Genomic DNA, 13432 nt, shown 5'->3' with positions numbered 1-13432 from the left:
CCCCTTATAACCAATGAGTTAGGTGAATAGAAAAATGAGTTTAATTCTCTTAATAGAGTATCAGTTGTGAATGGGGCTTTAGAGATTTGCTGCCTAGCCATTTCTTTTAAGACAAATATAACTGCATTGGTCTGGTCAGTACTGTATCTGAGTGGTTTTCAATATGGCCAAAAGAACTGCAGTTTCAACCAGCTCCTCTTCTCTCAAAGCTCATTTGCATGTTTCAGTTGGCTACAGTGGTGTCCATGAGTAGAATAATTCATGGATTTCTCTAAATATGTATTAGTCCCAGGAAAGCTTACATCTCAAGGAAATATACAGAGGTAGTACATTGATAATGTAAGACAATTCAGATGGTGCTAAACCAATGAAATTAACTGTTAATGACTTATCAAATGTACAGTAGGCCTGGAATCCAATCACATTTATGTCATTAAAAATACATTTGTAACCTAAAGCTGCTATTGCATGAACTACAGCTGTTTTGTAATATGCTGAATATACTATGCATAATATTCACTGATTAATTAGGCATTTTTTAATGTAGTGCAATATTGACAGCAGAGGGCATTGTCTTGAAAATAGTCCCATCTACTGATGAATCTGTCTAACTGCACGATTTGGTCCAGCAGAGCCTAATCACAGCCTAATGCAGGGGTGTCAAACATAAGACTCGGTGGCCAGATCAGGCCAGCCAGCAGGTTTCATACGGCCCCCCAGATGTTTTAGGTAGGAAGGGAAAATTAGAAAAAAATATCACATCCAGTTGTCTTCAACAATGTGTAATAAGCAATATCTCTATGATATGATACATTATAACCCAGCACTACAAACCACCCTCAGAATGGAAGAAGTGGAAAAACTAACATGGAAGTAGGGCATTTCAAGAGAGAAAGAGTAGCATATGACAGCAGTACATTATTTGTACTTGTTTGCTCATAAGTGATATCGTCAAATAACACTCTGATACCCACGCAGAAAATGATAATAACCATGACAATGACGGCCCACCACGAGGTCTCATTCCAACAAATCCGGCCCACTACCTAATATGAGTTTGACACCCCTGGCCTAATGCATACTGCACATCTTGAAATTAATTCAGGGCGTCAGCATGGAATTAAAATATTATGTCTGATTTTTAATATAATTAAGTAGATTAGTTCCATGTGTTTGTATTTCTGTTCTTGGTGTAATGGTCACTGCTTTTTAAGCACAATCCATTGACCTGTTGGATATCTATAGGTCCTATCTATTCTTGTGCCTTAGCTCCAGATCATAGTTGGAACAGGGGCAGCCAATGTTGGAAGGAATTAACATTGTGAAAGAAATATTACTGATATTAGTCCCACTACAACAGCTAGCAGTGATGTCTGCCTATCTGTCTGTATGTTTACTAGTTTGTTTGAGAAATGGAACCAGATGTCCAAAAATGGAATTAAATTGTTTGCAAAAGTATTAGTTGTGAGTAATAGGCTAGTTGTGAGTCATAGGGTACAAACTATGTGTTGTGCAGGGTTCCATCTGTTTTCTGAAATGAACAACAGTTCCATCTAGATCAGGAGCTTAATTTACCCAAAATGTACATTTTGCCCAAACTCATTTTTAATGTGGTGAAGGAAGTGGACTGTTTAGAGAAACTTAGGGAAGACTTGACAAGTGTTGTTCCAGAAAATACCAGTAGAGGGGGATTGATACCCACTGGTGTCTTCAGTATGATTATGGGAGGGCTTGGAGCAAACACTAGTACATTATTTTTTTTTTCCTTCAAATAAATGGATTTGGTCAACATGAAACTGAACATGAACATGAAACTTTTTTTCAGGACATAACTGAGCACTTAAAGTTATGCTTTACAAGCTTAAACTGGCTTTCGGATGTCTGAGATGGCTTTCTGTGTTATGCTTTTCCTTTCTTTTTGGTTGAGCAGAATCCTCCCTCCTGGTAGTGAATGAAACAAACTGCATTCCAAACCAAAATTCAGTTAAAACCAGATTTTATCATCGGGGACCAAGCAGGGCCAAAAATTGAAGCAGAGTAACAGGACTAAGGAGGAAAGACATAAATTCTTGGAAAATCTGTCATCATGGAAACCAGGATCAGTCCCTTGGTACAATCAACAAATCGTGGAGACTAAAATAGACAATGTAAAACCCAGAATGCTATTAGAATTTGTATGGCTTCCACGAAGCATTTGCGTTGTTTAGCAAGCTCACATTAAACCCCAACATTCTTAAGATTGTGACTCACTGTTACAACAAAAGCCGTACTAAAACAGCAGATGAAAACCAAAAGTCAGAATAGCTTTTAAAGTGTTCAGGCATCACTAAGCGAAGGACTGCCAACCTCTATTGCACCCCAGCCTTTAATGTGGCCCCGCTTTCATGGCATGTCGTCCACAGGGTCAGAGGATCCAGCACTCTGATTTACAGCCCAGCCTGGCCGTGCCAAGTGCTCTCCAATGCTCTCCAACCTAGCAACAGGGTTCACTGACATCTCTTGGTTATGGCAAAACCACAGCCAGATCAGTGGGTGTCTGCTGATGCTGGTCCCTGCCAAAAACATGATCTAAGCTTCTCCTCTCCTTCTTCGCCAGCCCAAATTTCTTCTGATACAATATAAATTGAGGAAGTTGCCTGCTATGTGCACTTAATTTCATTCGTCCCCACTTGCGGGTTTCTCTGCAGGAGGTGATGGAGTGACGAGAGAGTTGGCTGTCATGTGGAGGCAGAAAAAATAAATAAAGTGGAGTTATATGAAAATGTTTGAGAGCACTCCAGCTGTTAGGGTCGACCATTTTTAATGTCTTCTGCGACCGCATGCCACACCACATTCATACCATGATGGGTTTAATAAAAGTGACTTTTTATTGGGTACTGAAATGAGTTGCTCAGTAAGACAACATGTGGACCTGTTGTCAGCTCAACACCCGTCATTGCATTGGTTCCATGCGTTCATGTAACGCTCAGATGTGCACCCTCATAAAGTCCTTGTCTGACCACCAGAGAAGCATGCGGAGGAGGGTGTGACAAAGAGCAGATAGGGACCTGAGTCATCCTCAGGGCCCAACAGACGGCAAGCGATCGACGCCAGCTGAGATAAGCCGGTCCTGGCGAAGACAACTGTTTTTCTCATCTCCTCCTTTTGTATTGTCGTCGGTTGATACGTGTAGGCCTACATGCAAACACAGTCAGCAGAAGGCCTCGAGTTGGTCTGTTCGCTCTCTTCCTCACACGACTTGTGTGCTGCACACATATCTGCTCTATGTCTCTTGTTTCTCCCAGTGATCAAGATCATTGGCACACAGCGCCGAAGCAATGTCGAGGGGCCACAAAAACTTGCCATGTCAGATCTGCAGTCCCCACTTTTTTGGAGGAACACTTATAACTCCGCTGGCTGAACACACATCCTGTGAGACCATCAAATTATTTATGGACGCTTAAGGAGAGCTGGAGGCTGAGAAGTGAGGCTCTCTCACTCATCACCGACAGAAAGTATGCAGCGGCAACGCCAACAGCTGGGTTTCATAATCAGCCTTTGCTGTCTGGCAATCAGTGACAGCCCCCATATTAACACAGCTGAACTATTGACTTAACCTGGAATAAACTGCCACTCACATTTATGCAAAGCTCCATTAACAGAGACTGTTAACCACCATGTTAATTGGTGCTTAAAGATTGGTAATGCAATTCACCCATCTTGCTGTCTGTTACTCAAATTCATAAGTTCAATTCATAAAGCGACGACAGTGTTGAAATTGTTGTTTTCATTACGAGAACTATTAAAAGTTATAAGTGTAGAATTTCATCGTTAACAGAATGACCATATCCCCCCAGTCAGCCTCACAAGAGGATTTCTAATGTTACTCATTTCTCTTTTAATGATGGTGGTTGGTAAGGAGCCTACTCACAGAACCCAGACTCGCAAAGCAAGCGCCTACAAGCACACAGGCTGTCTCATTCCACCTCCCAAACCATTCCGTGAAAATAATCTCACTTCTTATGTCAACACCCCCACTGTAATTTCGATGATATCTCTGGAAGTAAGCATGTAAACAGGACCAGAGCCAAAAAAAATGCCACGTCGATGATAAAAGCGATAGCAGCGCCCCAATTCTAATCAGTCTCTGAGACTCCCTGCTTACAGTAGCATGTAATCCTCCTATCCTCATTTAATGACAGAGCACATTCCTATCTTTGTAAACAATGTTTCAGACTGGGAATACTAAACATGATGAAAATCTGCGCAGGTCAAGGTATCGACTGTCTTTGAAGGCAATTGTCTCCAATTTAGTGTCAGCTCTGCCAGGTACACACAGGTATTCACAGGTCATTGTCATGGCTGCCGTCCAAAAGCTAAGCACCCGTGTCCAAGATTGGGCCAGAGTTCATGATTCTGACAGGCCTGTCAGTGGCTGTTTTCTTAGCTACACTGATGGGTCCCAGTCAGCCGCAACAGTCAGCCATGCATAGTCCACATTTTCACTGACAGACCATCACACCACAACCACATTTGGTTGTTATGAAATAATGAAAATGGTGACAGCCAGAGCAATATTGATTTCTCTCTTAAAAGCCCAAACTAGTTCAGACCACGCACATCCACTGCTGAGCAGTAGTCTACAGCAGAAAGTTGGACTACCTTGTTATTCCATTCTATAATGAATAAAGCATGTATTGTGCAACATTAAGTAACAGTGGTAGCGTAGTGGTTAAGAAGCTAGGCTACCATGCAAGTATCCAGAAAAGTTGTGGGTTCAATACCTTGCTTCATTGTGCCCTTGAGCAAGGCGCTTAACCCTGAGTTGCCCCGGCCCTTGTAATATAGATAAAAAAGTATTGGGACATCCCAGTGTTGTGTAATGGGGTGTGATGACAACAACAGAACTTTACAAACCTCATCTAGATAGAGGAATTAACAAATATTTGACTTGTTCCATGTACTCATCATCATTATAGTAGAATTGAATGTCTTGACACATTCGCCCTCTCTTTCATTATTCCTCTTCTAGTGTTTGAATAACATGTTTGTAGATGTTTATTTGCACTGCCCTGAACAGTAACCACTTATACGTATTCAAATTCTAATTAATGGGTGTAGCACTCCCAGACTTGTTTGACACCATCAATGTTCTGACATCATAGCAGTCTTGCCTCACCATACTTAGTCAATTGTACTTTCTTATTACAGAGCCCTGACAGGTTCTGAACATTGAGAGACGATTGAACAATAGGCTTAGCTGCACTGCACATGATGCAGAATTACAGTACATCTGCTTGTAATCCTACAAGGCCAAACAAGCCATGTGCTTTTTAGAGAAGTTTCTCTGCAACATGAGTTCAATTAAAGACTTTTTTCCCCGTCAATATTTTCTACGATTTCTCACAACTCTTTTCTGTTTAATCACAATGTAGTTTTGTTTAAACTTAAATGTAACCTACAGTATTGCTGCACTACAAGAGCCATACACTTATGCCCTATCGTTAATTCTCCAAAAACATGCACCGACACTTAAGCCCACTGGAACTGCCCACATAAAATATAACAGCACTGTGCAAGGTGAAGTTAGTCATGACCAAAATGGCAGGTCTTAAGCAGACTGGGGTGCGAGGGAAAATTCCATCCTCTCGCCTAATCCAAAACAAATAATGAGATCTGCAGTCTACGTACACAAGATGCCAGCACTCTGAGAGCTTTGGTCGCAAACAGCACGCACACACACCGTCGAAAACGCCAGGCTCACAGTCTTGACTTCGCTCCAGGCAGCTCTTGCTCACAGCTCAATCTGGGGGCATTTCACATCACTGTTGACAAGACAAAAGCACCGCAAAGGCTCGTGAGGCCATCGATCTGCCAGGGAACTGAAAGGAGCAACAGCTCAATTTTGGTGTTGCTCAGCGGCTCACTTCAGACTGGGTGGAAACAAAATGTTTGTCATTAAATGATTGAGAATTGTGTGTGTGTGTGTGTGTGTGTGTGTGTGTGTCACTCCCAGTGTGTGTGTCACTCCCAGAGCCTCAGTGATTGGGTAAATAATTCCAGCATGGCCTCGTTTGGAGACAATTTTCAAATTACATCTTGAGGTCATGCCTCAACCCAGTGAGGACAGGCTCATCCTTGTGTGAACCGAGTTAACTTGCGTTTCCATCCCTTGCCGTGCCAGATAACTGTCTGAGTGTCGTGCTAACACACCTACACAGACTCCTTAGGGATCTAAGCCATTCCTTGAAATCTTCCATATACTTATCTGATGCTCCAGATCATACCACACACCTCGTTAAAGACTTTCGGCTGGCTTAAAGCAGTGACTCACTAGCAAAACTTCTTTTTCAAAAATGACAAAACTTGTTCAATGATCATCTGCAAAAAGACAATAAAGAACGCATCCACATCCACTGGAAACATAACAAACGTGAGGAGAGCTGGGTGTGGTTTGAAATAACAACACATTGGTTGGTTACTGCCGTTTGTGTGGTAACTCAACCCCATTTTTTTTTTAATGAAACTGAATGGGCATCTGAAACAAATGAGGAATCGCCGTCATACACTGCATTGCCACAAGAGCGAGTGTAAATTGACACACAAAGCTCCAGTCAGTGAGGCACTGGTTAAAAACAGCTGTTCAAACAAATACATGCACCAGATGGCGAATATACCCAGGAGATTAAAAGCATTTTGTACAAAAAATATGTAAACTGTATAGAAGTATGTAAATACTGTGGTAATTTGATATCATATGGTTTATACATTTAAATGAGCCATATCAGACCATTATAGATTAAACTGAGCGTAAAATGAAATTGCCTTGGTAAATGAAGAAAACATTTCTATAATATATGAATATTCACACTTCCAACATAATTTATCACTATATATATATCACTATATACTGTAAGTTATCCATTACCAGTGTTAACATGGAACAATTAAAATAGGAAAATATTCATACTAAAGATACAACACAATCCACTTAGGCAAACGAGTGAAGTAAAATCCTAATGAAAGCAATACACTGCATATTAATGTGAATAATTCGACCATACAGCTTTGTGTGTATAACAAAACAAACTATTATAAAAAGGAAACTATTTTGCTCCGGTTCTCAAAGTAATGGTGCAAGATGTGGCACTACTCCATTAGAAGACGGCTTCAAAAGCAGGGCACTTGTGGGTTTTCAGTTTCTTCAAGGCCTTCCTGAACTTGCCAGATTTGTCCCATTTGTGGATGCCGGTCAGAAGGTACTGTTTGCCCACTTTGCGACCCATAATCAAGTAGTTGGTCCCCAGATTGTCCAGCTGCTGACAAGGACAGTCCGCCCCATTCTTCAGGATAAGCACAAGCTTTTTCAGGTCATTCTTGTTCAAATTGCCAAGCTTCACAGCCTTCTTTCTCTTCTGTAGAATTACTCTTCGGTCTGCATTCTCCTTTTTCACCTCCTTAATCTTGGTCTTAATGGCTAAAACAAAACGAAACAAAATTAAAAGTTTGAAAGAGCTTAAATACAAATACATATGTTTAATCTTGAACATTTTGGAACTTGGAAACTTGAAAGGCCATAGAGAAAAAAAGACCAGGGTGTAATGAAAATGCCTTTGAGGTTTGTGTAACGCTAAATCTATAAATATTAGGAACTAGGCAGTATCTAAGAAGCCCTGAAACACTGGATGGTAGTTTGTGGCTGAAGTTTTGGAAACAATAAATGCCTCATTTATGGTCCTATGGCTTGACACAACACAAGGTGTGTTTTCTTTTCAATCTGTAATTCCTTAATGTATGCCATGAAACGGCACGGCTCAGCTGCTTTTGATGAGGGCATTTTATGTTCCTCTGCAGTTTCCCCGTCGTTTATGTTTTTCAGATGCTTTTCTCTGTTAATTGTGTCAAGTGGAGACATGTGATGCGCTCCACGACTGTCCACTGGGGTTTGTGAGGATAAGATTCTTGGATGTGTTTCAAAAATGTCTGAATGCTGCTCCGGAGCGATGCTCAGGAGAACGGCCCGTGCAGTCACTCTCGATACTTCACCATATATACGCACGCCCTGCATATGGGTTTGCAAACAATTAGGCTGCGTGTTTTGACACTCTGAAGAGAAACTACAGGGGCCCACACACCGACTCGTGTTCCAAAGGCCTGACTGGGCAGAGGGAGCTCATCCAATGCCTTAATATACCCATCTAAAACTAAACACGCAGACCAGTATGCAAACAACAGTATGTGATGTACTGGGTCCAAAAAGTCTGTTTGAAAGGTTAAAAATGTAATTTGCTTATTATAGACTATTCAAGGAATCCTCGTCAGTAAATGACAAAATTAAGCCCTAAAAAGCTAAGACTGAAGCATGTTCAGAAAGACCAGTTAAATCATTTGAGACTCGGCTTTGGACTTGGATATTTGTTTAAATGCTAATAGTTGTTCCATTCCACTTTGCACTGGCTAGCAGGCATGCTGTTGAAATAGCCTTGGCATACATTTTTAGTCCTGTCAACATCATTTTGACAAGCTTCCATGTTTCATGAGAAAACCAACCAATATCAATCTGTCTGGTGGAATAACATGTATTAGTCTCTGCCATCTGAAATCATCTCAACCAACAGTTAAATCAATAGGACAACAACATTTCCTATTGATTGTTGAGGGAACACAGGCGGAAGTATCCTAGTAGCATGCTGAATGGTTTAAGACACTCTCTGGTGGTTGGCAATAGGTCCAAGAAGTATTTGTATTTAATGGTGAACAATAAAAGGTCCCATGAAACTGTTGCCATCAGCAACCATAGCTAAACATCCTGAATTTGACAAGCTCCAGAGATTTAAAAGAAGGGCCTGATTATGATGAAGTATCAACAACATCAATGTCTTGATTACAGACAGTGCAAGAAGAGAGTAGTTCTGGCTTTGGGGAGACTCAAAAATGTCGAAATTTCCAATTGACGACAACGGGCAAAAAGATTCGCTGAGGCCATTCCGTACTTATGGCAGAACAAGAAGTAATCTATTCACTGTGAAGGAAAAAAAGAATGCAACGAGAAGTGGCTCTTGGTGGTTAGGCCCGATTGCCATGCATTTGAAAAAACCACCAGCAGCAAGATGACAAAAAGAAGGTCCTCAAAAATAAACAGAGCTAGCCGCACTCTGCCCCGTGTTTACTCCCATGCTCTCCCAGCTCACACATTGTTAGACTTCAGCCACACATGTCAGCTGTATTCACATTGTCTGTGGGGATGTGTATTTATAACGTGTGCTAGAATTATGAAGACAACACAACAAGATTATTATTGAAAGCAAATGTTTAAAAGCCATAAACTTGGCAAACTCTGCAAGTCATCGTGATGATGGGATGCTCTTGACGGGATTTTGATAAGTGAAAGCGTTTCAGTCCATTGCGTGAATATGACCAAATTCTTTCATTGTGGTCAATGCCAAATCTGCTGAAACTCATATCTCTGTAATGGCTGCAACTTCCCCAGCTAATTTTGTGAATGACTGTAACCGTTTACATTTGATTATTGTTGCTGATGTTATGAGACCATCCTCCCATCTCATCTCGAGTTTCTGGTATCTTCTTTCAAGCCAGCTGTTTTTTTAACTACTGTGCCAAATATGTCACTTGTGCACACAATCAGGGAGAGTTCTCCTGTCAGTGCACATCTTTTTTAAATCTGTGTTTACCTGATTTATGATGTGCAGTCTATACAGTGCCTGGTGACTTGCATCACAGCCCCCACACTGCTAATGCTTGTCTTTGTGTTGAAACTCAATTAAAAACCCACAACACACAACATCTCCAACACAATTCATGTGCTCAACAGTAAGACCTTCCAGATTTGTGTAGTGGAGTGTTTGTTTGGCCTGTTTGTATACTCCAAAACACATTCTTTATGTTGTCTCTCATAAGGACATTCTACTTTTCACAACTCTTAGAATATTGCTTTTTTTCTTTTGGTAGTAATTTGTTTGAGAAACTGTAGGCCAAAACCCAGCGGGTAGACTGTTTACAGTGATGTCTTATTCAGCAGTAATAATATACTCTCTCCGCCTTAGATCGGGAGATTTCCCAGAGCTGTTTTGCTAATGTAGGAACACTATTTATTGCTGATCAATTACTGTGTAATTACAGTACTACTGCTGAGTCCAAATATTTGTCAAATAATTTTGATGTCAGCAGCACAAGCTCTGCTCGCGGAATGTGACAGTAAGGTTTCAGTAAACTGGTGCGAAGGTCTTCTGACAACAGATTATTACACATATCACAAGTGTCCTCACCAAATTCACTCGCACACATGTGCTCCAGGATAGCATCTATGCTGTGTTCATTATCACATGGAGGGCACACAGGAGAGGGCCCTACAAAACAAACATAAACAACAATTAACACACACTATTAGCAAATAGAATGTTTACCATTTCTTTCAACCCAAAGTTTACATATACTCGGACAGAACTGAGTATTGTAGTGCATCCGTGTAAATAGTTTTTCACGAAATGTAAAATAAACATGATCAAGATTTATAGCTTATACTATCAAAACACCCCACCACATAGTCATATACACATAAAACATAATTGCAGCAGTTAACTGTGACAGCCTCAAAAGAATTCATTAATCACTGTCAATGTTGTGTTGTGGAAATTGCAAAATCCTGGCAGGAAGTCTACACCAGGGTGGGGGTGGGGTGAACCGATCTTAGGAACAAGTCATGCACACAACTGACTATTCCAAAAACTTATTTCAAAAACATAATTTTGCACACAATCAGTTTTGCACAAGTCAACAATGATACATTTATCAAAACTACTATCAGTTCAAAATGTAGACTTGAAAAAAAAGTGTTTGGGGAAATCAAGTGACTTGGTTTCCAACATTATTCTCATGGTATGTTTTACAGTGAAGCACTGTTAATTTGAAAGACATGCAAAAAAGGCAAGCAAAAGTACAAAATGCATGTATATATATAATAAAATATCACACTTCACAGATTTCAGAATACTTTACTTTAGACGTTATATTCTTTCTGTTACGCTACATTCACATCTCTTCAGCATCTATGGCTTCTCAGGGTGCATTTTAAACTGCCTAAACCAACATGCCCTCTATAACCTGTGCAGTATTTAGAAGTCAGAGATTCAGTCTCAATTATTTGTCTTCTTTGGCTTTGGTGGCGGTATAGTATATGTTTTCATCTTTAAATGAGGATTTCCTGTCATGAAATATAGCTTGGTAACTACTGCTGAAGGCCTGAACAGTAACATTTTGAGAGTGGACATGGTCAACCCGTTACTTTTGGAACAGATCCAACACACAAGGTTAATTACACCTGAAATATTCCTGTACAGATATCCCATTTATAGGATGAGACCTCTTCAAAGCACAAACTGCACAACACTGGTGTGTTGCACTGGTCCACTTTATTTGGACCATACGTCTATCTGTTATCTTTAAAAATATGCACAGTATATTACCCTAACATATTTGTGATGTTCTTATTTATAGGTTATTAAGACAGGCACAATGCCATGCTTTGTAACTGCCTGTAAGGGTTTACCTTACAAAATAACCTTAACACATTTGTTGGAACAAATGTATGTTATGTCTCATTCCAATAGTTATTGACTGTTTCTCTTTTCTTTTAAAGAGCTGATGATGTCACTGAACAAATTCCATGTGAAACTGAACTCCGGACTAAAGAGGATCTTTCACATATTCCGCGTTAAACAAACTGAGCTATAAACAAACTTACCAGACATCGGTGACTGTGAGGCACTGGTTTCATTCACTTGTGCAATGCACACATCACCCACAGGAAATTTGCTGCAGGTAAGCATCTCGGGCCAGGGGAAGCCAAATGCCTCCATGATGGGAGTGCAGCTGTCACGGACCGCCTCGCAAAACCCGCGGCACGGGTACACGGGTCGGTCCATGCACACTGGGGCAAAGAGAGAGCAAAGAAACACCTGGGTACCCGGATGGCAAGCCTTGTGAACCAGAGGCACCCAGCTGCCTGCTTGTTGCTTGACCTCGGCCATACTCTCATGCTCCAATAAATTGGGCAGTAGCATCTGTTGGTAGCCTACATTGTGGCATAATCTAAGATCCTCAGGAATGTCAATACACTGCTGGGTTTTACCGTAGCTGTGTCCCCCGTTCCAGCTCGGGTACTCGTACTCGGATGCCTTACATACAGCAGCGACTAAGAACAAACTAAGGGTCCAAATCGGTGAGGAAATTCTCCAGGAGGTAGTCCGGGAAAAGTTTTCCATTGTTTCGTAAAACAACAGGATCTATACTACGACGATACAACAAATCCGTTCGTGCTCGATAAGAGACGACTCGAACTTCCCTGACGCGCTGCTAAGGCTCGGACAAGATAAGCAGACTTCCTCCTCCTAGCCAGTACTTCAGCGCTGAACTGAGTGGTGACACTGCCTGCCCAGTGCACTTAACTGATCCTGGCCAATGGAAGAGCATGGATATCTTCCTGCGCTCAAATTGCTCAATAGCAGGTCAACTCCATGTGGATCCTGCATTACAATTAGCCTACACCAAAAAAAGGGATAATGACAATTGTCCGGAATAATTAACTGGGAATGATTTACTCATGTAAAGAGGTTGGAGAAAAGAAAAGTGGAGGCACCGACCAAGAGGAACTATTTAGATTTCGGGCACCGAGTAATTAACTTTTTTTACTAGGCTACACCGTGCAATTTGTGCCACAAGCCCATGCGTTTTGTCCATGAAAAAGACATCAGCATCGTGGCTTATTGATGAGAACACATACTTTCGTATAGGCTAAACAAAACCGATCATTTGTGTTGTACGCTTGAACGACTGTTATGCTCTTAATTTTGTGGGCAAAATGCTGAATGCATCACTCACTTAAATAAACTAATTTTGTAGACAAAAGGCCAATTTATGCTTTTGTGGCACGAAATTCACCACGCATAACCTACTGGGACCGGTGTAACAGACTCCTATTCGTGGATAACATTCTGTGCAGCAACATGCATTTATTTATTATAATGATCATTGGCCTACAGTGCAATGTCCTGGAAGGACCATAGAGTCGCACATTCTGCATTTTGCCGCAGAAGTAGGTCTATGTTAGCATATCCCAGCTATTGCAGAATAACTTTGATGAATGAAATGAGATTATATTTTAGCCTCAAAGTGAGAAGACAGTTGAATTCAGTATTTGTGTGACTGTTATTATGATGTAAGATATTTTCGTGTTTCTATAATTAGAATCACTCAGTCTGAGCAGTCATTGACTGTAATGTATGTGAAGTTACATTAAATGTTACATTGGATATAGACCACGAAACACAATAAACATTTATATGAAGCTGTAAATCATATAGAAAAATATTTCAAATTAAATGCTATATTTCAATGTTAGTTATATAATATGATGCTTTTGAGAGTTAGTCTCCAA

At 40.7% G+C, this 13432-nt stretch overlaps 1 protein-coding gene across 1 annotated transcript; it reads right to left on the bottom strand.

The window, feature by feature from the left end:
- Window positions 1–6461: 6461 nt before the first annotated feature.
- Window positions 6462–12422, bottom strand: sfrp1b (secreted frizzled-related protein 1b). The gene is made up of 3 exons (XM_042058961.1): window positions 11741–12422; window positions 10266–10346; window positions 6462–7456 (listed from the first exon to the last, which is right to left on the bottom strand). Exons 1-3 carry the CDS (start codon window positions 12258–12260, stop codon window positions 7137–7139), a joined length of 921 nt encoding a protein of 306 aa, XP_041914895.1. The 5' UTR covers window positions 12261–12422; the 3' UTR covers window positions 6462–7136.
- Between the last annotated feature and the right edge of the window lie 1010 nt (window positions 12423–13432).

Source organism: Alosa sapidissima, chromosome 13 (assembly GCF_018492685.1).
Source record: "Alosa sapidissima isolate fAloSap1 chromosome 13, fAloSap1.pri, whole genome shotgun sequence".
NCBI classification, from domain to species: domain Eukaryota; kingdom Metazoa; phylum Chordata; class Actinopteri; order Clupeiformes; family Clupeidae; genus Alosa; species Alosa sapidissima.
This window is presented reverse-complemented; position numbering and strand designations above follow the sequence as displayed.

Excerpts from the sequence above, each read along its gene's own strand:
- sfrp1b (XM_042058961.1), bottom strand. The coding sequence starts at position 12,260 with ATGGAAAACTTTTCCCGGACTACCTCCTGGAGAATTTCCTCACCGATT. Across the intron at positions 10,347-11,740 it reads CTCACAGTCACCGATGTCTG|GGCCCTCTCCTGTGTGCCCT; the intron begins GTAAGTTTGTTT and ends TTTGTTTTGTAG. Across the intron at positions 7,457-10,265 it reads CATGTGTGCGAGTGAATTTG|CCATTAAGACCAAGATTAAG; the intron begins GTGAGGACACTT and ends GTTTTGTTTTAG.